Source organism: Urocitellus parryii, chromosome 1, assembly GCF_045843805.1.
Source record: "Urocitellus parryii isolate mUroPar1 chromosome 1, mUroPar1.hap1, whole genome shotgun sequence".
NCBI classification, from domain to species: domain Eukaryota; kingdom Metazoa; phylum Chordata; class Mammalia; order Rodentia; family Sciuridae; genus Urocitellus; species Urocitellus parryii.
In genome coordinates this window covers 179,660,029-179,687,740 of record NC_135531.1, presented here as the reverse complement: position 1 = coordinate 179,687,740, position 27,712 = coordinate 179,660,029, and the positions used below count along the sequence as shown (strand labels likewise).

At 42.0% G+C, this 27,712-nt stretch overlaps 1 protein-coding gene across 2 annotated transcripts in view; it reads right to left on the bottom strand.

The window, feature by feature from the left end:
- Cfap221 (cilia and flagella associated protein 221) overlaps window positions 1-27,712 on the bottom strand; it is an 87,896-nt gene that overhangs the window by 20,373 nt on the left and 39,811 nt on the right. The window contains exons 8-20 of one of the 2 annotated variants that reach the window (XM_077798198.1): window positions 26,681-26,801; window positions 26,482-26,593; window positions 26,185-26,293; window positions 22,899-22,986; window positions 19,553-19,642; window positions 18,112-18,210; window positions 14,828-14,933; window positions 13,706-13,724; window positions 13,090-13,207; window positions 10,878-10,958; window positions 10,003-10,110; window positions 9,775-9,909; window positions 891-1,049 (exon numbers count right to left, since the gene is read on the bottom strand). In XM_077798198.1, coding sequence (XP_077654324.1) covers window positions 891-1,049; window positions 9,775-9,909; window positions 10,003-10,110; window positions 10,878-10,958; window positions 13,090-13,207; window positions 13,706-13,724; window positions 14,828-14,933; window positions 18,112-18,210; window positions 19,553-19,642; window positions 22,899-22,986; window positions 26,185-26,293; window positions 26,482-26,593; window positions 26,681-26,801 — 1,345 coding nt within the window. Of the gene's footprint in view, window positions 1-890; window positions 1,050-9,774; window positions 9,910-10,002; window positions 10,111-10,877; window positions 10,959-13,089; window positions 13,216-13,705; window positions 13,725-14,822; window positions 14,934-18,111; window positions 18,211-19,552; window positions 19,643-22,898; window positions 22,987-26,184; window positions 26,294-26,481; window positions 26,594-26,680; window positions 26,802-27,712 lie in introns of both variants that reach the window. The other variant, XM_077798197.1, reaches the window with a different exon arrangement.

Below are 27,712 nucleotides of genomic sequence, written 5' to 3'. Positions count from 1 at the left end.
CAGTTTATGTAACTCTTATGTAAGAGGCAGGCTGGTTGGATAGGGGAATGAGCAAGAGGGAGGGATTAAGGACCACCTGAATTCTGTGCACATCCATAGAACAAAAAGGCAAGTGGGAAATGGGCATGGTGGTGTTCTCCTATAATCCCAGCCACTTGGAAGGCTGAGACAGGAGGATCAGAATTTCGAGGCCAATGAGACTTCACTATAGTGAGACCCTGTCTCAAAATAAAAAATGAAAAAGGACTGGGACGTAGCTCAGGGGTAAAGCTGCATGGGTTCAATCCCTGGTTACTCCACTCTATTCCCCGACCCCACACATGCAAGTGAGGGCTAAGGCACTTCAGAGTATGGTGGGTGGAAGTCAGAGATAATGACCCAAGTTAGGGATTTGTTGAGTTTGAGGGGCCTGAGGGTAATCCTGAAGAAGTGTCTCTGGATATTCAGGTCAGGTTGGTCACTGGGGTAGAAGGAACTCTTTGGAGCCCCTTCTTTACTGTGCCTTGTCTGTCCTGATGTTTCTACACTTGTAGGGGCAAAAGCAAGAAGAGGTCAGACCATGGGCTTATGCCAACCATGTGACCATTTCACAAGGTTGAAATTCAAGTGAGTGAACATGCATGGCCTTTAAGGGGGAAATGTGAGAATGTTGAAAAAAGGGGGAAGCAGGTAACCCAAGAAGTGAGTCTGGACGGGACCAGAGTGGGGCCGAGTCTCCCCCCGTGTCCCTTTAGGGCTGGCCGCTGAGGGCCTTCGTTACCATTCTTGCTCTGCAGCTGTGGCTCTGAGCCTCATTTTTTCTAATTTCAGTGGTGTCCCTCCACCCTTGTGCCCTGCCCCTCCCCACAGCCCAAGGCCAGCTCTGCCAGGGGGCTGGGGGATGGCCTTACCGTGTGATGGAGAAACTGCTTTTGGGTGAGAGGAATGCTGGACCCCTTGTGGCACTCCTTGGTGAACATGTACTTGGGGTGGGGGCAGAGGTGGTAATCTATCAGCGTCTCTGCATAGGTCAGAGGGCGCTTGACGGCAAATAATCCTGGGTTGGGATTCTGCAGGAGAGAGAAGAGCTTTTGTTTATCTGTTCCCAAGCCAGGCACAGGACAGGCGTCTGCCCAGGCTCTTCGAGGCTCCTGCTGGCACTAACACTCCCAGTCCCATGGTGGCTCGTCTGGAGAGCAGAAGTGGGAGAGCACGTGCCTTCAAGTTGGGGGCATTTTAAAATATCACACCATCCATAAATGCCACTTCTCTGGTTTAAGAGCTTCACTGCATACCACTGGGACTTACCAACCTCACATGGAAACAAGTCTAATTGAAATCACAGCTTAAAATGGCTTAAAGTATTTGTTTCTAACTATGATGAATTAGGGGGAATTATTAAATAAGCAAAGTGGTTTTAAAAAGTAAAAAAAAAAGCTTCTTGTTCTGAAAACAAAAATAGCCTCTTAGAAATAACTTTAAAGAGAAGACAAAGAAGAGGGTGACATTTGATAGACCAGGAAATGTCAATATTTAACATTGTTTTTGGTGGTATTTTTGATTCAGGAAGGCTGAATCATTGGGATACAGATTCTGGTTTTAAGGGAGATCTTTTTTTTAAATAACTTTAGTTAGTTTTTTTTTTTTTTTAATGTAGTGCTGAGGATCAAATTGAACCCATGCGAGGCACGACTCTACCAATGAGCCACAACCCCAGCCCTCGTGTATTGTTTTGCTACTTTTTTTTTAAAGAGAGAGAGAAGAGAGAGAAATTTTTTTTTTTTTACTCTGCACTAAAAAATGACAAAATCATGGAATTTGCAGGGAAATGGATGGCACTAGAGCACTTTTAGCCAATCCCTAAAAAACAAATGCCAAATGTCATCTTTGATATAAGGAGAGCAACTAAGAACAGAATAGGGAGGAAGAGCATGAGAAGAAGATCACCATTAAACAGGGTCGAGACGGGGGAGGGAAAGAGAGAGAGAAGGGAAATTGCATGGTAAAGGAAGGAGACCCTCATTGTTACACAAAATTACATATAAGAGGAAGTGAGGGGAAAGGGGAAAAAAACAAGAGAGAGAGAAATGAATTACAGTAGATGGGGTAGAGAGAGAAGAGGGGAGGAGAGGGGAGGGGAGGGGAGGGGGGATAGTAGAGGATAGGAAGGGCAGCAGAATACAACAGACACTAGTATGGCAGTATGTAAAAAAGTGGATGTGGAACCGATGTGAATCTGCAATATGTATACGGGGTAAAAATGGGAGTTCATAATCTGCTTGAATCAAATGTATGAAATATGATATGTCAAGAGCTTTGTAATGTTTTGAACAACTAATAAAAAAATAAATAAAAAAGTATTTATTTTTCAGTTTTCAGTGGACACAACATCTTTATTTTATTTTATGTGGTGCTAAGGATCGAACCCAGCACCCTGCGCATGCCAGGCAAGCGCGTTACCGCTTGACCCACATCCCCAGCCCTTGCTACTTTTTTTTAAGCAGACCTAATGGATGCACAGAGCAATTCTATCAAAGAACTAAAATACAGAGCCTTTCAATGTTCTTTCTAGAGCTTGAGCAGTAGATCCCCTGTCCTTGCCCCAAACAACAACAGAGCTCACCCCTCACAGTTGCTTCATCTCAGATGTTTAAGAACCACTGAGATTTTGTTCATTTTATTTGTATGATATTTTTTAACAATGAAAAAAATACAGGGCAGAGCGGGGAGCTCAGTGGTAGAGCACTTGCCTAGTGTGTGCGAGGCCCTGGGTTCCATCACAAAACAAACAAGGAATAACCCCCCAAAACAAAACAAAACAGCAAACCAAACCCATGATTCCACTTGACTTATGGAAATTTGATCTCAGTGTCAAGAAACAGGTGTCCCTCCACGACTTAAATGGCATGTAGCTAGACTGGGAGGCACTCTGATGTAGTGTGCTGGTGAGGGAACAACACTGCAAAAATTGTGGGCTGTGGATGCAGAGAGGCTCACCTGCAGCCTGGGGGCAAGATGCAGAGAGGTCTCTCTGCTAAATGTCTGGTTGCAAAGGTCGGGGAGAGGGGAGGTGGGGAAGCCCACAGAGGGTGCCTGCAATGCCCACATAATGTAGAAATAAGCACACACCTCTGTGAGCACTTGCAGTTGAGGCAAAGGGGCACAACACCAGAGGGGAAATTACCTCTGGGCCTTCAGGGGTGTCTCTGCTGTGGTCAATGGAGGGCATGAGAAGCTGTACGTGGCCAGAACTCTTAGTCTGTCTTGGGCCAAGTGTGATGAATGTGATCTTTTTGCAAATGGCAACAGCACTGTCTGCAAGAGTCGTCAAATTTCAGATTCCCCTGGATGGCCTTGGTTACTGGAGTTAAGTGATCTGAGCGGTCATCCCGTGATGATTTTAATTGTCCTCAAGGTTATGTGTGCATATGGTAGCATCTCACCAGGCTGCAAGGATTTGCAACCATAAGCTGTGGATTCCTGTGGTCCCTTCCTGTCCTTAAGCCCCCACCCCAGAGGCTACTTCTTTATTTCTGGGTTTTGTGCCTCTCATGGTCACGACCTTCACTCTAAACATTATACTTATTCTTCCATTTCTTTTTAAAAAAATTTTCTTAGTTGTATATGGACACAATGCCTTTATTTATTTTATGTGGTGCTGAGGATGGAACCCGGTGCCTCACGCATACTAGGCAAACGCTCTACCACTGAGCTACAACCACAGCCTATTATTTTTCCATTTCTTGATTAACAATCTCAGATGATATCTACTGAATCACTGTTACACAAGGTAAGGATTTGGTGCATGTATATGAATGCCTCATAAAAGCTTCTTTCCAATTTTAAACAGCACATTGCTCTTTTTTTTTTTAAGAGAGAGAGAGAGAGAGAATTTTTTTAATTTTTTTTTTTTTTTTTTTTTTTTAGTTTTCGGTGGACACAACATCTTTATTTTACTTTTATGTGGTGCTGAGGATCAAACCCAGCGCCCCGCGCATGCCAGGCGAGCGCGCTACTGCTTGAGCCACATCCCCAGCCCAGCAGCACATTGCTCTTTTAGTAACTTACCTTTGTGACTTGACATGACATGCTTTGGTACTTTTTCTGCAGTGCTGGCTGGGACTCAAACCCAAGGCCTCCCATATGCTAGCCAGGTGCTCCTCCAATGACCTATACTCCCAGTTTACCCCTATTTCTTCAGTATTTACCCCTATTTTCATGTGAGTGTTTCCACTAAAAATGAACACATTATCATTCCTATGCTTTCCTGTACCTTTTCTCTGCAAGGCCACGTAGAGGCTCAGATTATAATTTTTTTTTTGTGTGTGTGTGTGTGAAGGTTTAATATCTTGCTAGAGTTAAGAGCTTTTTCCTAGCATGTGCGATGTCCCTGGGTTTGACCTCCAGTACCACAAAAACAAAAAACAGTTCAATATCAATATCATGGCCTGTGGTTCACTGATGGAGAAGAGTTCTAGTATCCAGGGTAAATAGATTCTATTTTAAAAATTTCCATCAACTCTTAAAAAATCACATCAAATTTTAATTTGGTTTCCTAGTTGAAACATATGGATTTTTAGTTGCTTTTTTTTTCCTGCCTGGAGTTTATAATTGCCTTTTGTTTTTCTTGAATAATATGCCTTTATAAAATCTGTGGGTGTTTCCATTCTCTTAACTGCACCAGTTGAGTGTGGAGTCTCCCTTTCCTAGATACCTCTTTACCAGAGCCTCCTCTAGGCTCCTTGCCTATGTGCATCACAAGTCTTTATATAATGCTTTACTGGTTGTTACCAGTATTTCTTTCTCTTTTTGTCTCTTTTCTTTCTTTTTTTTTTGGGGGGGGGGGGTTCTAATACTTTCTTTTGCTGCTGTATTGATGTATAATTTCCATATAATAAATCACACATATTTCAATATACAATTTGGTGTGTTTTGACATAAATTATGCCTTCAAAACCCCATTCTACCATACAAATAATAAACATTCCACCCTCCCAGATGTATCTCATGCCTTTTGTCATCTTTTCATCCCCATATCTTGTCCCTTTATACCTGTCCACCTAATCCATCATCAGGCAGCCAGTAATCTGCTCTCTGTTTCTATGAATTACTTTAGATGTTCTGGACTTTAATATAAATGGAACAATGCAGTATGTGCTCTTTTTATCTGACTTACAAGCATGACCATTTTGAGAATCATATATGTTTTTACATTATCAAGAAGAGTTCATTTTTTTCCATTACTCAAATGTATTCCATTGTAGGTTTATACCACAATTTGTTTATCCACTAACCTGCTGTTAGGCAACCCCCACCCCCATGCACATACTTTTGGCAACATGTGAAGCTGCCATGAATATTCTTGCATAAGTCTCATGCCTCCATTTATCTTGGATAAATACTCAGGAGTAGAATGGCTAGATCATATGGTCCCTGCATGTTTGCTAACTTTGTAAGAAACTGTCAAACTGTTTCTACTATAGTTGTACCCTTTAAACTCCCACCTGCAGTCTTTTTAATTTTAGATCATATTATAACAGAGGTATCTCATTGTAGGTTTAATTTGCACTTGGCTAATGATCCATTATCTTGTGCATCTTTTTAAGTGCATAATTTGTAAATCTTTTTTGGTGAAATGTCTGTTCAAGTCTTTGACCCATTTTAAACTTGGAATGTTTGTTTTCTTATTATTGAGTTCTGAGAGTTCTTTTAAAGATGTTTTATTTTATTTGGTGAGAGTACGTAGCTCAAGATCTCCTCTCAACAAATTTTTAAACATTCATTATTGTTGACTGTAAGTATGACATTGTACAGCAGACGGCTAGACTTTAATAATCTTCCTTGACTAAAACTTGATGCCTGTTAATTTGTAACTTTCCATTTCCTCTCCCCTTCATATCTGACAAACATTCTACTCTTTAATTCTCAGTCTGACTACAGATGTTCCTTGATTTACTATGAGATTACATCCTGATAAACCCATTGTAAGCCCAAGGATAAGTATGGTAAGTAAAAAACACTGTATTGTACCTAACCTACTGAACAGCCTGGCTTATGCATTGTTTCCCCTTCTGATCTCAGGGATGACTGGGAACAGTGACTCACTGCCACTGCCCAACGTCACAAATATACCACATATTGCTAGACTGGAGAAAAAAATCACAATTCAAAATTCAACGTGCAGTTCCTTCTGAATACATATCACTGTTGCACCAACTTAAAGTAAAAAATCATTACTGAACCATCATAAATTGGGGACCATCTATATTTTAGATTCCTCATCTAAGTAGAATTATGCAGGCTTTGTCTTTCTGTGACTGGCTCATTTCCCTTGGTAGCATGTCTTCCAGGTCTGTTGGTGCATCTTGCAGAATTCCCTCCTTTTTAAAGGCTGAATGGGCATTCCACTGCATAGTTTTATGGTACTTTCCTTATCCATTCATCTGTAGGTGGACATTCACCTCGGTTACTGTGAATAGTAGTGAACATAGGACTGTTAATATCTGTTTGATATCCTGATTTCAACTCTTTTGGACAAATATTCAGAAGTAGGTTGCTGGATCATTCGGCAGTTCTAGATTTAATTTTTTGAAGGAACCACATTTTGTTTTCCACAGTGGTACACCAATTTTGAATTCCTACAAACAGTGTGGAAGAGCTCCATTTTCTCCATCTTCTCCAACACTTCTCTCTTGTTGTTTTGGAAAGCGCCTTCCTGACAAGAGGGAACTGATCTCTCATTGTGGCTTTGATCTATTTTCCTAATGATTAGTGACACTGAGTATTTTTTCATACACCTGTTGGCCATCTGTAAGTCTTTTCTGAAGAAGTGTTAATTCAAGTCTTTAACCCATTTTAAAATTGAGTTAGTTTCTATTGAGTTTTTGAAGTTCCTTATATATTTTGGAGAGTAACTATTTATCAGATATTTTTGCCATTTCACAGGTCATCGTTTTGTTCTGTTGGTTATTTTCTTTGCGAATTTTGAGAGTTCCTAATATATCCTGGATATAAGTCCTTTATCACATATGTGATTTCTCCAAGTTTGTGATTTATAGTTTGTGATGCATATTTTCACTTTTTATTTTTACCTTCATTTTATTTATTTATTTTTACTTGGTGCTAAGGATTGAACCCAGTGCCTCACAGGTGCAAGGAAAGAGCTCTACCACTGAGCCCCAGCCACAGCCCTATATTTTCACTTTCTTTTTTTTAAAACTCTTTTTAAAAAATATTTATTTTTTTTTTAGGTGTAGGTGGACACAACACAATGCCTCTATTTTTATGTGGTGCTGAGAATCGAACCCAGGTCCCGCTGTGCTAGGCGAGCGCTCTACTGCTGAGCCACAAACCCAGCCCTATATTCTCACTTTCTAATAGTGTCTTTAGGAAGGAAAAGTTCTTAATATTGACAAAATTCAGTTAATCCATATTTTTAAAATACATGAATTGTGGTTTTGGTGTTTTTAGCTAATCGCAAAGATTTTCTCTTATGTGTCTTCTAGAACATAATTTTAGGTTTCAAATTTACGTCTAGGATCCATTTTGTGTTTATTTTATAAATTTATAAGTGAAGTTGTCTTATCTTTATTTTATTTTGTTAAATAGATAACCGAATATTCTCATACTGTTTAAGAAGATTATTTTTCTTCAATGAATTGTCTTTGACCTAAATCAGTTGGTCAAATATGTATAAATGAATATATATCTGGATTCTCTATTCTCTTCCATTGATATATTTGCTTATTTTTAAGCTAATATTATTCTGTCTATTGACGCTTTACAGGAAACTTTGAATTCACGTAGTATAAATTCTTCAGCTTTATGTTTCCAAAATCATTCCAAATATATCTGAATTTCCACTTAAATTTTAGAGTAAGCCTGTTAATTTATTAAAAAAAATAGGATTTTTGTTGCTTGGGATTGTGTTGCACTTTCAGATTTGTTTAGAAAGAATTGATATCTTAACAATATTAAATTTTCTCATCTACCAACATGCCATGTGTCTCTATTTATTTAGGTTTCCTTTGATTCCCTTAGCAATGTTGTACAATATTTAGCATATCAGTCAATATATTTTTGTCAGATTTAACCTGAAATGTTTTATATTTTTGATGCTATCTTTTAGTATTATAAATTTAAAATTTTAATTTTATATAGTTTATTTTTAATGTATAGAAACATACTTGATCTTCATATGGTGATCCTACATTCTACAATATTGCTAAATTTGCTTCTTGGTTTTAGTAGATTTTTTTTGATGAATTACATTGTATTTTCTAATAGCCAGTAATTTTGTTTATGCATAAAAAGAGTTTTACATCTTCCTTCCAAATCTGGGTGCCTTTTATTTCTTTTTCTTGCCTGGTTACATTGGCACAGTTCTTAAACAGAATTCTTGAGAACAGACACCTTTATCTTATTCCTGATCTTAGGGGGAAGACATTTAGTCATTTACTATTTGGTTTGATGTTAGCTCTTGGTGTTTTAGCAAATGTTCTTTATGAGGTTGAGAAAGTTCCCTTTATCCCTTACTCACTGAGATTATTTATCAGGAATTGATATATTGTTTTCCTGAATTTATTGAGATGACCGTGTCATTTTTGTCACAAACTTTTGATGTCTGTTCATGAAAGATATTGGTTTGTCCTTTTCTCTTTCTGTAATGTCTGTGACTAGCTTTGGTGTCAGAGTGATAGTGGTTTCTAGAATGAGTCCAGGAGTAATTGCTCCTCTTCTGTTTTCTGGAGGAGTGTATGAGTTTGGTATAATTTCTTCTTTAAACATCTAGCAGAATTCTCCTGAAGGCATCTGGTCCTGGAGTTTTCTTTGTGGGAAAGGTTTTTAGCCACAAATTCAGTTTTTTAGTATATACAGAGCTATTTGGACTATTTATATCCTCTTGAAGACTTCACAGCTTGTGCTTCTAAATAAATTTGCACATTTAATTTATTCTTTGAATTTACTGGAATGAAGTTTTTCATAATATTAACATATATTTTTTAAATATTTATTTTTTGTAGTTGTAGTTGGACACAATAACTTATTTTATTTATTTATATGTGGTGCTGAGGATTGAATCCAGGGCCTTGCATGTGCAAGGTGAGTGCTTTACCACTGAGCCATAACCCCAGCCCCAACATATATTTTTACTATCTATAGTATCTGTAGTGATGTCACCTCATTCCTAATATTGGTATTTGTGTTTTTTTTCTTTTTTCCTGGTCAGATATGTTAGTGATTTATGCATCTTATTTATCTTTTCAAAGAAACATTTTTTATTTCATGATTTTTCAATCTGATCCTTATTATTTTTTTTTCCTGCTTAGTTGGAGTTCCTCCTGTTCTTCTTTTCCTAATTTCTTAAAGGGGCAGCTTAGGACATTAATTTGAGAACTTTCTTCTTTCCTACTGTACTATACATTACTATAAATTTCCCACAACTTTTTGTTTGTTTTCATTTTAATTCAGTTAAAAATACTTTCTAGTTTCTCCTTTGGCCTATATATATATATATATATATATATATATATATATATATATATATATCTCATACAGAAGCAGAAAAGATCAGTAAGCTATTGTCATAAAAATAAATGCTGGACTTGTTAAGAGACAGAAACTCTGATATTCTCCAAATGATAAATAATGATAAACAAGCTCAGATATTGTTTAGCACTTGATATTCCAAAGAGAAAAAAATATATACTTCCAATTATTCCCTCTGTTTTCTTATAGAGTAATTGCTAAAATAAAGGAATACAGGAAACAAGCCTTTTGCCAATGGTTACTTACAAAAATATAGATCGGATCATATTCTGGGGACATGGATAAGGCCTCAGGTGGTTTCATAGTCAAGATTGAGGACTTTCCAGTGACCTGAGGTGTGGAGTCCTCTTTTGGAAGGATAACGATGGTGGTGACTTCATCCTAAACACAGGAGGAACAAGAAGGGCCAGTTAGTCTTGCTGCTAAGACAAGAAGGAAGAGTGGGAGGAATTCTTGAAGGTGGGGACAGGTTACCTCAGCTCCTTGCTTCAGGGCTCGAGCGAGCTTTTGGGGCTTGTAACTTGTTGAAGACATGTGGACTGAGAATGGCTGATATCCCTTAATTTTGTACAGTTGAGGAACCTGAGGGTGAAAGAAGACAACTGACTGAATATCCTTAAAAGGACCATCTGGTAGAATCTGCTTCTCAACCGCAGCTGTCCGTGGTGAGGGTGAACCAGGCCACCCTGTAGCCGTCCATTATGACAACTGTCAGTTCGGACCAGCACTGGAGAGGTGTCAGGGCCCTGTTCTAGCTCACATCTGTGTCCACGGTTACTTTCTCATACCACAGGACTTAACTACAGAAACACATCAAAATATCTTCATTTTCAAAAACACAAGTGGTCATATGTCTCAAGAAAGGCTGCCTAATTTGTGTCCAGTTCATCTTGTGGTTCTTTTTTTATTTTGTTGGGGGGGACACTAGGGATTAAACTCAGGGGTACTCTACCACTGAGCTACATCCCCAGTGCTCCCTTCCCCTTTAAATTTTGAGACAGGGTCTTGCTGAGGCTGACCTCGAATTTTCAATTCTCCTGCCTCAGCCTCCTGAATCTCTGGGATTCCAGGTATGGGCCACCAGCTGCATCCTGTGTTTTGTCTTGAAGTTTTTAATAGATGTAGCTGAGGGAATTCATGGGAGAAGGTATAACCCCACAGAATAAACACCCTGGTTTCTGTAGCCACATCAGGGAAAAAAAAATCTCCAACATTCTATCAAATAAGAGCAGAAAAATACTCAGTATAATCTAAAATAGACCAGAACTAATAAAATAATACAATTCAAGTTCAAGAATATTTTGTTCACTCCACATAAAACACCGAAATAATTATGTGACAGATCTGACCTGCAAGTTGAAGAAGGAATAGCTGTGCTTGATCTGAACATCTGAAGGCTTGACTGGGACTAGTCCAAGGCCGTCAGGAGCCTAAAATGGGAAAATAATGGGGGAAGAAAGGAAAGTCAACTCCAAGCAAAAGCAGGTAGGCTTCTATTTCCATCATAATTTGAGATATTAAGTGAAGAGATCTACTCTCAAAGCAGCCTTTCTCAGGACCACAGTTGCCACTTGATCTCTGGGACACAGGGCGGCCCTGCCATCCCCTCTTTGTGTATCTTAGAGTGTGTGAATCCTCTTCTCCTCCTGAGTGTCATGGGGGCTGTGACAGATCACCTCGAGCCCCAGCTGTTAGAGTCCTGCTAAGAGTCAGGGCCGGCTCTCCTCATGTGTTGCCTTGACTCTGGGTGACAGCACCTTCCTGGCAGCCTGTCATTGGAGGCAGGGTCAAGGTCCTCTCACCCTAGGCCAGTTCCAGAGTTCCTCACGGCCTCAGCTGAGGCCTTTGCCAAAACCGATGGCAGCCCTACTTCTCCGTCCAGTCCTGTTCCCTGTGCTGGCCTTTCAGAGAGGCTGGCTCCCAGAGTACTTCCTGCCTGCTCATGTGCACAGACACTAGAGAACCTGGAACAGGGCCTGGCAGGCTACAGGAATTCCACAAATACCATCCTTTACCTAGGCTGAGGCACCACCACTCAATGAATATGATGCAATGTTAATATGACATCATTCGCAAGACATTTCCCAATTTCAAAGATGCTACAGGTACAAAAAAAGAATTGACGAGGGGCTGGGACTGTGGCTCAGTGGTAGGGTGCTTGCTTGGCACATGTGAGGCTCTGGGTTCAATTCTCAGTACCACATTAAAAAAATTAATAAATAAGATAAAGATATTATGTCTATCTATAACTAAAAAAATCAATAAAATCCTGTATTTGTGGAATAAATGAATAAATTCTTGTATAGATAGAAATGCTGAGCCCTCCATTTTTTAAAAATATTTATTTTTTAGTTGTAGTTGGACACAATACTTTTATTTCACTTGTTTATTTTTTTAATATGGTGCTGAGGATCGAACCCAGGGTCTCGCATGTGCGAGGGGAGCGCTCTACCACTGAGCCACAACCCTGGCCCCCTCCATTTTTTTTAATCAACCCTGAATAGGAGAGATGTCCTAGCAGCACTAACTAAATAACAAAGGAAATATGCAAGCTGTGACCTATTCAAAAAAATGAGGTGGGCTCCATGGCACCATGATGACACCCCAGCACCCTTTTGCTCCATTAGTCATTGAGCGTCAGATAATTTTTATGGTGGGAACATCACAGATTTCATTTTTAATGAATTAAGCAGTAGAATCTGTTAAATCATGTAATTATCAAACTCTGAAAACATGGAATTTCTAAATTTCATCCAATAATTCTTGGGGAAATTAACCTGAAATATTTTGGGATATGTATAGTGGGTTTATTCTTTAAAATTAAAAAGATCATTCTACACAAGCACTTGCAATAAGGGTCTCAGCACATGCTCTGTTGATGTGAATCTGAGCGACATTTTATGGCTGGTTATGTGATCTTGTGCCTCAGTTTCCCCAACTGTGAAATGATAAACCCACCACATAGATTCATTGAAGATCAAATGAAGTCACACCTGAAACACTTAGGTGCAATTTAAGAGTTGATTAATGATTATTTTCATTATAATGCATTGTTGTGCCTGTAAAGGGAGGAGAATGGGCTGTCACACCCTGACAGAGGAGGGACAGAGAGAGGGGAAATTCTGAGTCTGATGTGTTAGCTTGACAGATTCTGGGACAAGGATCTTCTTGACTAGGTTGGACCCAGACTAGGGGCTGCTGTTCTCTTAGCCTCTTATTTATTGTGCGTCAGAAGGTCCAGCTGAGCAGAGCCTGCCTCCCCGGGCCAGGTGGTCCTCTCTGTGCTTATCTGCCCATCTGCTCTTAGGCCTGATTCCAGGGCAGCTGGAATCAGTGTCCATGCCGGGGTCCAGCCTGGGTTACCAGGGATCTCTGCACAGGCATGCCGGGTGTATCAGGTGTACCAGGAGTTCCAGTACAGGGCTGGTAGCTAGATGGCCTCCAGGGTTCCACTGGTCATAATTTCCTGGGCACAGGTCTCCCCTGGAGGCCCTCTGAGGAGGCAAAGGGGGTAAGGCTGAGATCATGCCTGCCCCCACCCAACAGCCTGATGGTACCCACCAGCTCCTTGTCACCCTGAGGAGGGCTGTAGGAAGGGAAGGCAAAGGGCAGCACGTTGTTGGGTGACACCTTGAACCGGCAACTGTGATCGTCCTGAGTGGATCGTGGAAGAAGGTTTCTGGGATGCTTGTCTAGGGGGAAATCAAAACAGTACTTTACTATCCTCAAGGTGGTTTTTTTTTTTTTTGAGTGAAACTAACATTTTTAGTTGCATATTTATCACATGCTATTTCAAAAAGGATATTTATGCTTCTATGTATGCATACATAACATCTATTTCCATTGTTAGTTCCCCTCTATTCTTTACTGCAACCCCTTCTTTAACTTTTAAAATTTTTATTTATTTTTTGCTTCAAAAAACTATAATTCTTTAAAAATATTTTATGAATAAACATTAATTATATATGCTAATGGGGTTCAGTGTGTTTTTTTTAAAGAGAGAGAGAGAATTTTTTAAATATATTTTTCAGTTTTCAGTGGACACAACATCTTTATTTTTATGTGGTGCTGAGGATCGAACCCAGTGCCCTGCACATGCCAGGCGAGCACACTACCGCTTGAGCCACATCCCCAGCCCCAAGTGTGTGATAATTTTATCTACACATATAGCATGCACTTATGAAACCTGGCCTCCCCTTTCTCTCTCTCTGCTCCCCACACATTCCCAATCCTGAGAAATCACTGTTCTACTTTCAGGTCTGCCCCCCCAAACTTTTGTTTTTGTTTTTGTTTGGTACCAGGAATTGAACTCAGGGGCACTCAACCACTGAGCCACCTCCCCAGCCCTATTTTGTATTTTATTTAGAGACAGGGTCTCACTGAGTTGCTTAACAGCCTCACTTTTGCTGAGGCTGGCTTTGAACTCAAGATCCTCCTGCCTTGGCCTCCTGAGCTGCTAGGATTACAGGTGTGTGCTACTGTGCCCAGTAAAAAACTCTTAATACTTGATTAAAATATTTCTGATGAATTCAACAAAGAAAAAGATTAAAGAAAAACATTTTTATAGATGTCCATACATGATTTCTGGGTAAATTCCATTTTTTCTTCATTAAAAAAAGAGTTTATTAGAAACTTCAATATCAGAAATAAAAATAATGTAGGAAGCAGCAAAGAATTGATAAGATGCTACAAATGTTTTGGGAAACTAAATATACAACTATCTTGGTGGAGAGGCTGGAGTATGTGGGGCTCTGGCCAGGAAGGGAGGAAGGCTGAGGAGGGGCAGGGCCCGCCTGTGGACCTGCATATGAGCTGTTATGGTTTGGATGTGAGGTGTCCCCACCAAAGCTCCTGTGAATGCAGGAATATTCAGAAGCAAAAAAATTAGATTATGAGAACTGCGACCTGATCAGTCCATTCCAGTTTAAATGTACTGACTGGACGGTGACTGTAGGTAGGTGGGGCATGGCTGGAGGACATGTGACAACTGAATCAAGACATCAGAGTGGCATGAGGAAGGGACCACCAGCCAGGGGACAGAGGCAGACTCCATGAAGCCTCCAGAAGGAACCAGCTTTTGACAACTGGATTTTAGATGTCTCCAGAACTAAACTGGATTTTAGATCTGTGTTGTTTGAAGCCATTACACTTGTGATGGTTTGTTACAGCAGCAATAGGAAACTAATACATGTGATTTCTGAAAAAATGTATCTTTGCCATAGCTAATTTCATGATAAAGCAGTCTTGAGCTCCCAGGGGTCTTGGTCTCAGCATTGCTATCCTCCACACCATACCTTACCTTGTGCTATTGACTGTCTTGCTTGTATGAGCCTTTTCATTATACTTTCTCTGTCCATTTCACGAAAAGAAATTAGCATATTGAGTAACCGCCGCTCAAACATGATCTTGAATTGGAAAGAACAACAATCTCAGATTATTAATTGATAATACCATATCTGATAGTCAACGTCATTCACTTTTCCCAATCACAATTAAGGGCACAATTCACAGGGAGATGGCAAGCTTCCCTGGACTGAGGCCACAGGGACTTCATGGTCTAGTGAATAAGGACTAGCCTGGAAACTAAGAAAGGTATCAGGTTGTCATCTGGTCTTGTCCCACCCGTTTATGAGTCCTGAGTCTACCTTCTTTTTTCTGGATGTAGCTGAGGAGCAATGCTACCAAAGTGGTGTTTGCAGAGTCAGAGGACAAACTGGTGATTCTGTAGCCACGGGGTTGGGGACATGGGCAGTGGTCTACACCTGCACCTACATGCCATGTCTACACCACCAAGCTTTGCATCCAGAGTGGTGCTGCTGCAGGGGAGTGTCCCCCGTGCACGGAGGGTTGGCAGAAGGGGTCATTCATTCCATGAGAAGTGCTCCTATCTTCTCCCAAGAACTCTTTCATTTACCAAATAGAAAGTGGCTGCTTTGTGCCTGGCTCTGTGCAAGTCCCTGCAGAGACGGGGAGGAGCAGAGCCGTGGTCATCTCTAAGCTTTGAGGCTTTGCCTCTGGCTGTGTTGGGGAGACCTGTGCTGGTCCAGGTGAGAGGAGCTGGGCTGGGGCCAGCACTAAGGAGAGGGTAAGAAGTCATTCGACTGGAGGGCACCCTGGCTCAGGGACCTGAGAGGGAGCCAGCACTGAGAACACTCCAGCTGCGGGGCTCCCTGCAGGGGGCTGAGGTTCAGGGGGCACCAGCCTCTTGCTGGTGTGTGGCACTGTCAACAGCTGTGCCTTCCTCCCCCTGAGCGCAGCCTCCACTTTCTCCCCTCCCCCGAGCCTCCTGTGGCCACCTCTGTGCATACACAGAACAGGAACAGCAGGGACTCAGGTTCTCGGGGCTTCGGAGGCTGGTGAGAAGGTGGCCAATGCAAGGAGCATGACCAGTCCAGGCTGAGTCCTGCCTGAAGGACCGCCCGCAGCGGAACTTCAGGAGCCCCTTAGACGTGTTCACTCATTTTCTTCACGGTAACCCAACGGGACAGGTCTTAGTGTCATTCTCAGAGTTCAGATGAGGAAACTAAGACACAGAGGTCATGTCGCTTATCCAAGATCAGAAAGCTCACAAAGTAGCACCAAGAATTAAGTGCAGGCCATCAGGCCCCCAGAGCCTGGGTATGTTGTTTGGGTTTTGAATGACCCCCACCCCAAGGCCTGTTGCTAATGGCCTCAGCCTGGGGCACTGTGGGAGGTGGTGGAACTGTCAGGAGGTGGGGCCTCCTGTAAGGAAGTAGGTGATGGGGGTGGAGCATTCAGGGGGATATTGGGACTCTGGCCCCTTCTTTTCTCCCAGTTGTCCCAAGATAAGCAGCTCTGCCATGATGTTCTGCCTCAATACAGGCCCAAAGACCTCCATTGAGCCAATCCACCCTGGACTAAAATCTCTGAAATTCTAAGCCAAAATAAACCTTTCCTCTTTATAAGTTGATTATCTCAGGTGTTTTATCACAGCAACAGAAAGTCAACTTACACATCAATTTTTAATCGATGCTGTCCCTTGCTTGAGGTGTGAGTCTGTCCCATAGGGAAGCCACGCTTCAAGGGCAGGGACAAGACTCTCCAGGGAGCCTAAGAAGCAAAGGGCAGCAATGAGAGCTTTAAGTGTCGAAGCTTATAAAGATAGCTTCTTGGAAGACAGGTAGACCTGGGCTGGCCCAAAAGACAGGTGTGGACCTGAGGAGTGGAGATGGGGAGGCATAGAAACATGGGTTCCTAGCTGGGGATAAGCACGGTGTGTCTGGAAGAAGATGAGGACGGTGACAAGGGGAAAGACAGTGGGGAACTGAAGAGGGCCGGCTACAGTCAGATCAGTGGGTCACCCTACACCCTTTATGGGCATTAGGGGTCAGAAGACTTCATTTTATCCTCCAGCAGGAAACCACTAGAGGCCAGAGCTATGCTGGGGGGAAGACCAGCGTGAATAAGGGTTAAACAACAGTAAGATGACACCTTTGAAGGGGAAGCCATAGCCTGATGTCAGAGACAAGATCCTACTGGAATTTTCAGTTGTTCTCCCTGAATAGGACCAAAACCCCATTGTTTTAGTTATATTGACCCAGCAATTCCACTCCTAGGTATGTATAACCAAGAGAATTGAAAACGTGTGTCCAGGGGCTGGAGATGTGGCTCAGCGGTAGCGCGCTCGCCTGGCATGCGTGCGGCCCGGGTTCGATCCCCAGCACCACATACCAACAAAGATGTTGTGTCCGCCGAGAACTAAAAAATAAAATATTAAAAATTCTCTCTCTCTCTCTCTCTCTCTCTCTCTCTCTCTCTCTCTCTTTAAAAAAAAAAAAAAAGAAAACGTGTGTCCACTAACTTCTGCACAAATATTTATAGCAGCATTGTTGGTGATACCCCAAAGGTGAGAACAACTGGATGCCTGTCAATGGATGAATAGGTAAAATCGGCCTATCCAAAAAATGGAATATTATACAGCTATAAAACGGAATGTAATACTGATACAAGCTACAACACCAGTGAACTTGAAAACAGGTAAGTGAAAGAAACCAGATTCAAAAGGTACATACTATATGATTCCAAATAAGTAAAATGTCCAGAAATGGCAAACCCATAGGAATGGAGAGTAGATTGGTGGTTGCTAGGGGCTGGAGGAAGAAGAGAATGGGGAACGACTGGTAATTAGTTCTGAATTTCTTTCTAGGAAATCAGACAGTGATGATGGCTTCCGGACTCTGAATATACTAAAAGCCAACTCAGCTAGATATGTTACAAAGGTGATTTTTATAGTATGTGAATTGCATTTCAATTATATTATTATTTTAAAAAGCCCATTGTTTGCCGGGCACAGTGGTGCATGCCCGTAATCCCAGCGACTCAGGAGGCTGAAACAGGAGGATAGTGGGTTCAAAGCCAGCCTCAGCAAAAGCGAGGTGCTAAGTAACTGGGTGAGACCTTGTCTGTAAGTAAAATACAAAATAGGGCTGGGGATGTGACTCAGTGGTTGAGTGCTCCTGAGTTCAATCCCTAGTACCAAAAGAAAATAAAAAAGCCCCTTGTTTGATTACTTTGTGCTGATGACTAAACAAATAAAAATTCCAATCTTGTTCTGGGACTCACCTTGCGTGCTGCTTGTTGAAATCGTTTTTGTGCCCTGAACCTGGTAAACCAATTATTATTATCGAGTGGATCAAAACGAGGCTTATATTCTGGGATATCCTGTAAATATAAAGCATAGGCTCATTTTACATTTAAATTCTAACTCCTGACCTAAGCATTTAATAAAAATGTTTTAGAGTTTGATCCTAAGTTATCATTTATTTGTTCTTTCATTTAGTGAGCATTTGTTAATCACTTGCAGTAGACATAACATTACAGGGAATACTTCTGGAATTGGAGGTCAAAAGAGGAAGACAAGGTTTGGGTTGTGGAATCTGGGAGTCTAGTTAGGGCAACCCAAGCAGACATGTGTGAGTGAGGAAGAAGAAAGTTATACAGAAATCAGTCCTGTGGCAGGGGCTGGCCCTGCATCCAGATGAAGAATAGACCATGAGGTCCCTGGATGGCAAGGAGGACGCTCTGCTCAGCCCTGTGTGCCCAGCACCAACACCGTGCCTGCACGTCCTGGGCACAGTGTGCACAGGCCAGGGAGTGAACAAAGAGGGCAGGGTGCCCGGAGTCACAGGTACACCAGAGCTGCAGGTTCTTGTGTGTGTGTGTGGGGGGGGGGAGGGGGATGGCAAGATGAAAACAGTCTCCAGAAGTGGATCAGCATGACCCTGGCCTGTGCAGTGGGCTGCAGAGGAGCGTGTGGGGGTGGGTGGGGGTGGGGACAGGTGTAGGACAACAGCCACCGGATCAGTCAAAGCGAGCCCTGGAGGTTGGACTTGGGTGGCCTTGTGGAAGAGCTCCTGGCAAGACTCTGGCTAGATTCAATGATGGGGAGAAAAAAAAGAGGTAAAAATAATCCAGATGTGGCGACCCCAGTGAAGACAGTGAGGACGGAGAGAGATGGGATGGTCAGGGAGAGCTGGTTTCCCTGCTGAAGTTGGAGTCTTAATGGAAACTGTCACGTGACGGAGTCAGGTGGCAGGGCTGCTGTCCCCCTTTAACACCTGAGGGCACTAAGGTATCGTAGCTCAGGGGCTTGTCCTGGGTCCCCTCTCTGTCCCAGAGAGAAACCACAACTCCAAGCTTCCACTTCTGGTCTTGCCATCTTCTCACCAAGGAGGGGCACTGGGAACAGAGGTTAGGGACCCACCTGAGCACCTGCAGAGCCACCTGGAGAGCAAAGGGAAACAAAGAAAGAGAAAGGAAAAGTCGAGATGCGGGAGGAGGAGGAGGCGAGGACACCGTCAGATTCAAGGGACACACGCATCACAGGTCTCAATGCTTTACTTGCAAATGGATGGTTAAAAGCACTCTGAAAATGGAAGCATCTGAGAAACTATTAGCTCCCTCTTGGTAAAGGAATTTCCATAAAATTTCCAAAGGTTTTCAAAAAATAAGCATTTAAAGAAGGGCCAATAATGAGATTCCAAAGAAAGGAAAAATCACTCACCTCTTCTAGTTCGCGAATTAGCCGCTTATGGTTGACTTCTGTGTTGAGTCGCTGAAATTCCTCATTCGGAATAGGATCTCCTCTATCGCTCTGTTTTTTTTAAATCATAAAAAATAGCGAAGTTGAAGACAAGGCATAAAACTTTATTTCTCTTTAAAACTCATAGAAACCCATTGGGCAATTGGTGGAACCCACTTGTGGAACCCACTTGTGGAATTCTGTCTGGGTGTAGGGGAGATACCCATAGGTTAAAATGCCCATTATAATCCCAGTTACTGTTTAGACACAGTGAGCTTTTATAGAAGTACAGACCCAAGACCTTAAAAAATATACATATATATCTATATACATATACGTGTGTATATATTTTTGTGTGTGCATATATATATATACACATACATACACACACATACATATATGTAAAATTAGGGGTAATGTCTCTGGAGATCATTTCTAAGGCACTTAAAATTCACAGGAAGGATTTTAACTATGAAACTATTGGAGAATGTATAGTATAGATTTCATTAAAAAGAAATGTCTCAGGTTTAAAGCTCCTCTGAATTGATTATTCAAGTGCCAGGTTTTAACAAAGGCACACAGTGACTCCCCACTTCTGGGTGGTGGAGGCTGGTGGGTATTTCTGGGCTGGACGGGGACTAGTCCCTTCCCTGGAGTGGGGTCCCCAGGCTGCTCTCCTCCCCGACCTGCCTGCTTCCCCTAGGGTCTCTGGACTCTCTTTCCTAATCCCAGGAGCCACAGGTGACTCCAGGGGTGGGCTGGCCAAGCTGGACAGGGTCTGTCCACCCTGTCTCTGTGGAAAGGGGACTGTGCATACTGTGAGTCGTGTTCATTTTTGATTCTCTGTGGGTTCTATTATTTGTTGGTTGGGTAACGTGGCAAACCATATTGGCTCTTAGGTACACCGCTCATGGTTATTTTAAAGGCTTAACTGGAAGAAATTTATCCGTCACATTAACACTTTATTCAAAATTAAAATAGGAGTGCTATTGCCACCAGGGTGGGGAGCTATCTCTGATTTGCACGTATCAGGAAGTTGAGTTTGAGACTGTGGACCTCAAGTTCAAAATCTAGAGTTCGTGGGGACAGACTCAGATGCCTCCCATCACTAAAAATAAAATAAAATAGTCAATTTTAAGGAGGGATTGGTGTAAAGGTTGTTATTTCTCAATCTCGTTGAGATTCTATTTACTTATTGTGAACATTTCAGAATGTAACGTTGCCTGTGGTCTCCCCGAGCATCAGCTCATCATCCTTGAGGCTTTGTGCCATCAGCTTGATGTCAACTCCCTTCTGCCTGCCACCATCTCTTTTTCTCAGCCTTCTGCCCTAAGCTCAGACCTCCCAGCATTCCTTGCTCTGGGGTCACCTGCCAGTGCTCAGCTATTAGGCGAAATCCCTTGAGCATACAACACAGAGTCCCTGCAACATTTGGTCTCCACAACTTCATCCTCCTGCCTGTCCTGGTGACTGACTCTAAGGACTGGCTGCTCCTCTCCTAGACACACTGGCAATTGCAGTTTAAATGCTCATGTTGACCTGTTGTGGCATGTCTGTGTCACCTGCATCTTTAACAAAGTTAGAAAATAGCATTCCATGGTGGGGTTGACAGGAACTATCGATATTGTGTTTTTAAAACAGCTTGCAAAGAATCTGAACCACACAAGCAACTACATTTAAGTGGCAATCTCAATACATATCTTTCCTAAATGTGAAGATTCATCAATGTAGCAATTTTATTCTCTTTTGTTTGTCCTGTGAAAAATAGACATCTGGTCTGGACTCCATATCTAGGAAGATGAACGAGATATCTGACAAGACACGATTTCCCCTGGCAACTTAGAGGCTGGCTAGCTTCCCGGGAGCTCACACGGCTGAGCTCAGGTACTGTGATGAAGTGAAGTGGGTCTCCCACAATCCATGCATCAACACCCTGGTCTCCTGTACCCCAGCATGCGACTGTATCTGAACCTCAAAAACCTGACCAGGTGATGAGGTCGTTAGAGTGGGTCCTAATCCAACACGACTTGTGTCCTTATCAGCAGAAGAGACTAGAACACAGACACACACTGAGGGATGTCCACTTGAGGACACAGCAAGAAGACGGGTGTCCATGAGCCGAGAGAGAGAACCAATCCAAAAGCTGACCCAAAATAGGGGGATTAAAAAAAAGAAAAGAAGAGAAATCAGAGGAGTAGACACAGGGGAATGAAAGGAAGGGAGGAGGGATGGGATAGGGAGAGACAGTGGAGTGAATCTGACCTCACTTCCCTATGTACATCTATGAATATGCCACAGTGAATCTCACCATCACCTACATCCACAAGACACTAATTAAAAATAAATTAAGTAAATAGCAGAAAGATCAGTAGAGTTGAGGAACAGGAGGTGGGAGAAGGGAGGGGAAGGGGAAATACTGGGGACTGAATTAGAACAAATTATATTCCACGCTTTCATAACCGTGTCACAGTATGTTGTCATGTATAACAAAAAAAAAGAACCAATTAAAAAAATAAAAAAAGAATAAACCAACTCTCTCAACATCCTGATCTCTAGAATAGAGATTAAAATTAAGATTGTAGATTAAGCTACTCAGCCTGTAGTACTTTGTTACAGCAGCCTCAGCAAACTCATACACTGTGTGATGATTCTGCAAGTCCCACTGGTTAAGTCCGAACCTCTCAAACAAGGAGCACTAGCTGAGTTGTACCTACTCTTGCCCATGTATGTCCTGGGTTTCAACCAACATGGACTTGTCCCCAGTGTTCTCTGTTCCTGTCCTCCATGTAATAACTATCTCCATGCCACAGCAAGGCCGTGGGTGTTGCATAGCCCATAGTCCTGTTTCTGCCTTGCTATCCCACTCCCCTTAATCCTGCCCCCCCTCTCTGCTCAGTCCTTCTGAGAGTCTCTGACTTGGTACCGTCACTTAAGTCTGGCTCAGACGTGGCTCCCAAGCACCATCTCTGGGTCTCATCTTCATGTTTGTTAGATCACAGAGCAGGTTCATGCATACCCAAAAGTATAGCCTGAATGTGGGCCATTCCCCACATCTAACTGCCCGAGTCCTCTATCCTAATTGTACTGTGTCTTTCCAAAGAGATGCGTTCTCTCTTTTCTGGTTTCTGAATCCTCTAGGACCCTCAGTATAGGTCTCTTGTAGCATTTATAGCCACCCTTGGTTTATAGTTAACAATTTACTTGTCACCAGCCTCCTCCCCTCCCAACTCAATCCACATTTTCTTTCTCCTGATCTGGCATCTTGCATATAAAAGGAATTCAAAATATTTAGTGAAACAAATGATTTCAAACGAGCAGTAATTCTGACCTCGTATTTGGCGCTGGCTCTTTGTCGCTCCTCAGCAAGCTCTTTTCTAAGTTTAAAAGACATATGATCTTTACCATGGTGCACCTGCCTGTGGAGAAAAAAAGCCAACTTCCAGAAGCCACCAGAAAATGCCATCAGCTTTAGGAGGGATGCCTGTCTGGGTTGCACCCTGCAACTCAGAGGGATGCTGAGGTGCTGTTGGAAGCACGCTGCGGGAGAGAGGCTGTAGAGGCTAGGCCACATCTCTAAGATGGACAGCATGGCCTGTGAAATGACGGTTATCATCTAGTGACACATGTTAAAATGTTCCTGAATAAAAAGATCTGGATGCTCGACAGCATTAGGCACTAGGGGAATGCAAATCAAGGTCACAGAGTACCTCACTGCCTGCCCGCTGCCTGCCCACTGCCATGACTAAGATAATTATAATGATTTAAAAAATAGCGGAAAACATTAAGCATTGCTGGGGCTGGGGACCAACTGGAGCCCTTGTAGGTTGCTGGTGAGAATGGAAAATGGTGTAGCTGCTCCAGAAAACAGTTTGGTGGCTCCTCAAGAAGAGTTCCCATGGACATGCAATTCCACTGCTAGGTATATACCAAGAGAATTGAAAAGAGAGGCTCATACAGCATTACTCATAATAGCCAAAAAGTGGAAACCATGAAGTGTTCATTAACTGGTAAGTAGATAAACAAAATGTGATCTATCCACACAGTTATGTGAATAATAGAATGTGTATTCATTATAATGTATTTATTATAATGCAAAGAATATGCAATCATAAGTAGGAATGAAGTACTAGTACATGCTATGATAGACAAACCTTAAAAAGTGTTCAGTTATAGGAGCCAGTCACAAAAGACCACAGATTATATGATTTCACTTATATGAAGCATCCAAAATAGGCAATTCCTAGACATAAAAGTACATGAGTAGCCAGGCACAGTGTAATCCCAGTGGCTCAGGAGGCTGAGGCAGGAGGATCACAAGTTTAAAGCCAGCCTCAGCAAAAAGTGAGGTGCTAAGCAACTCAGTGGGACCCCTTTCCTAAATAAAATACAAAATAGGGCTGGGATGTGGCTCAGTGGTCGAATGCCCCTGAGTTCAATTCGATGTACCACCCCCCGCCCCCATAAAAAAGTACATGAGTGGTTGCCAGGGCTCTGGGGAGTAGGGAATGAGCAGTGACTGCTAATGGGCTTGGGGTTTCTTTTTTGGAGTGATAAGAAAGTTCTGGATTTAGGTAGTGTGGAAGATTACACAACATTGTGAATATATTGAAAATCTCTGCACTATACACTTTAATGGAGAATTTTATATTATGTGAATTTATCACAATAAAAAAAATCTAGTATGTAGTATGTCGAGCATGGAACCTGGAACATCTTCAAAATAAAAAAGTACCTATGATTTTAAACGTGGTGTGTGTGCATGTATGTGTGTGTCTGTATCTGGAGGACAGTTTTAGATTAAAAGAACCTAAAGAGTCACAAAGATGAAATATAAATTGTATGATCTTTGATAAGACCCTGGATGCCCTCTCTCCAAAATGAAAATATCCCAGGTATAGAGGCCACTGTTAGGACATCTGGGTAAATTTGCCTATGGATTACTCGACCCTGCTATTCCACAGGTGTTAAGTTTCTCAGACGTGTCTATGGTGATGTCAGAGGCTATCCTTGTTCTTGGGAGTTACATGCTAATGTATTGGGGGTGAAGCTTTCCAGTGTCTGCAACTTACCTCCAAATGGCCCAGCAAAAAAAAAAAAAAAAAAAGCCCCTGTAGTTGTGTGTGCGTGTTAGCAGGTGTGCTGTGTGTACAGAGTGCAAATGTGGCACAATGCTAACAATTCATGAACCACGGTCAAGGTTGTCATTGGTTATTTGCAGGTAAAAATCTTTCATCATGAAATGTTGGGAAAATAACATTAAGTGAACTGCACAGCATTTAAGGTGATTTACAATGGGATTTCAAGTATGTTACAAAGCAGCATAGAAGGAAGAAAAGACATGGCATTAATGTGGGGGGGTCACTGCTGAGCGGTAGCATTAATGATTTTTTCCTTCTTTATAGTTTTTTTTTTTTTGACTGGGGATTGAACTCAGGGGTATTTAATCACTGAGCCACATCCCCAGCCCTTTGTATTTTTTTTTTAAATTTAGAGTTAGGGTCTCACTGAATTGCTTAGGGCCTCACTAAGTTGCTGAGGCTGGCTTTGAACTCAGAATCCTCCTGCCTCAGCCTCCCCACTTGGTGGGATTATAGGTGTGCACCACTCTGTTTGGCTTCTTTCTTTATCACAGTTTTAAAAAGACATTTTTTCAGGTTTCCTACAGTGACAGGGGATCTACTCTTCATAATAGGGAAAACATTTTTAAAAACAAAATCTTCAGTTACTTGGAGAGGGAAAATCGGGCCTCAGCATGGTGCACAGCTTTGGAAGTCTTCAAGGTCAGGGCCGGTATTCCCTGTGTGGGAAGTGTGGAGGCAGGATGTGGATTAGGCAGCCTGTCAAGTACACTTTCCAGGAGACTGTTTTATGGCTCAATTCAAGAGTTTCTAAAATTTTCTTTCGAACCAGGTGAGATGGCGCACTCCTGTAGTTCAAGCTATTACTTGAAGAGGCTAAGGCTGAAGAATCCCTTTAGCCCCAGGAGTTCAGGGCCAGCCTGGGCAACGTGGCAAAACTAGGTCTCCCCCGTCCCCACCAAAATTGAAAAACAACAAAACAAGTTTACTTGAGCAGGATCTGGACAGGTGCACATGGACATGCCAGGTATGATCTGGTTTTAAAAATTCATTTTGATCACAGAAGAACAAGAACACTCAGCCTGAGTTTTAACCATCAGGGACCCCTCCCTGATCCCCACAACTGCAGGACTGTTCAGGTCTCTGGGGCACACAGCACAGGGCACAGGAGCTCATGGTCAGGGAAGTGGAGATGGGGTGAAGTTTGGGGTACCCGAGCCACCCCAGATTTGTCTCAGAGTGTGCATGTGGTGGTGTTGCTGGTAGCAGTGGCTGGCAGGGAGAAGGTCCTGGCCTCTCCCACAATTCAGTCTGGTTTTGTGCTGTGACCACGCTTAGGAACCATCATGGTTTGGTAGCATTAATTTCTCCTAATGGAAACTCATTCTGAAAGAGAAAGACCAGTGGAGGGGAAAGACTAATCAAATTCTCCAAAGGGCATAAAAATGATTTCATGATATTTCATCTATAAAAGTCCATCCCCTAAAAACAATCACAGATTGCTTTGATATAAATAAATAATTGCTCGATATTTACCACTTCAGGTGATTTTCCATCTCTTCTTTAGCGATCTGTCTGACTTTCTGTTCAAAGAGCGCCTCCTTCATCTGTCTTGTTTTTGAAATCCTAGTGCCTTGGTCCAGAACTGAAGGCAGGGGCAGACAATGATTAGATCAGTAATCAAATCAGAATCATTTGCCGAGAGCAAAACAATTTCTAATGGTGAAGCATAACAGGGATCTGAGTTTTGTTGTTCATAAATAATAAATGTGACATGAAATAATTCTTTCCTATTTGGCCCAGGGGCTGATTTATGGTGGATCAACTGGTTACCTTCTCTTAATTCTTTAATCTTCATTTTTCCTGGTTCTTGATTTAAAACAGTTGCCACAGCAAATGGATTTGATAGATCTACTGGAAATTTCAGGTTCTGGTACTTAATTTCCTGAGACACCGAATGGGCAGGAAAATTAGTTCTCTGGCTTCTCCCATCACTCTCCCTCCATCACATTGGGGAGGACGCCCCCCCTACCTTCAGTTTTGGAGGCCTTGTCTTTGCTGGTAGTCGATGGAAATTTATATGTGGCATTGTTTTTTCTGCAGGAATGCTGACTTTCTTAGAAAGAGTATTTAATCTTTTAAACTCTTCCAATCTATAGTTGAAAACAGATATTAAATTAGTATACAAGCCAATAACTCAATGACTTCTATTTTTATATTCCTTTTGATAGTATCATGACTTGAAGTCCATCATTATATCTAAACTGAAAATAAATCTGTGTACCCAAACAGTGGTCTATTAAATTAAATGCAATGTCAGCATCTTAGCACATAATCATATATATCAGAGTAGTTCGTGAATGTTTTTTTTTTTTTGCATTCTTAGGGAATATAATAAGTGGAAAACATGACATGCTGAAAAATGCTCTTATGGTCTAGTGTAATTAATTTCTAGGCTGTTGGTTTTCAACAGCTAAATTGATTACATTTTTAAAATCATACTTTGAGGGGCTGGGGTTGTGGCTCAGCGGTAGGGCGCTTGCCTAGCACATGTAGGGCGCTGGGTTCGTCCTTAGCATCACATAAAAATAAAATAAAGGTATAAGAAAAATTGTACTTTGATTTGTCTTCTTGGTAAAAGGAAGATTATTCCCATTTTTGGTAGCAAGATTGTTACAAAAAGAGATTCAGACTCATGTTTGGGATCTTTCCTGTAACTAAAAGTGGCCTTTTGACATACAAGCAGAGACAGTGCAGACAGTAACCTGCAGAATCTATTTGGATGATTTATTGTGTGATATTATAGTCAGAAATTCTATTTCTTTAAGTAAGAATGTGTGAACCCTTGTTTTCCAGGATGAACACTTAGTTTCCAATGACATTTCAGGAATTAGGTGAGAATACATTAACATGCTCATAGTCAAGGTGCACCTACTGAATAGGCCTGGTGGCATTGTATGGAATGGTGCTAGCCATCTCAAATTCAACAGCCCCCTAGGCAAGAGTATCCTTAAGGACCACAGCATGGGAGCACCTGTCCGTTGGTGAGATGCACGTTGACTGA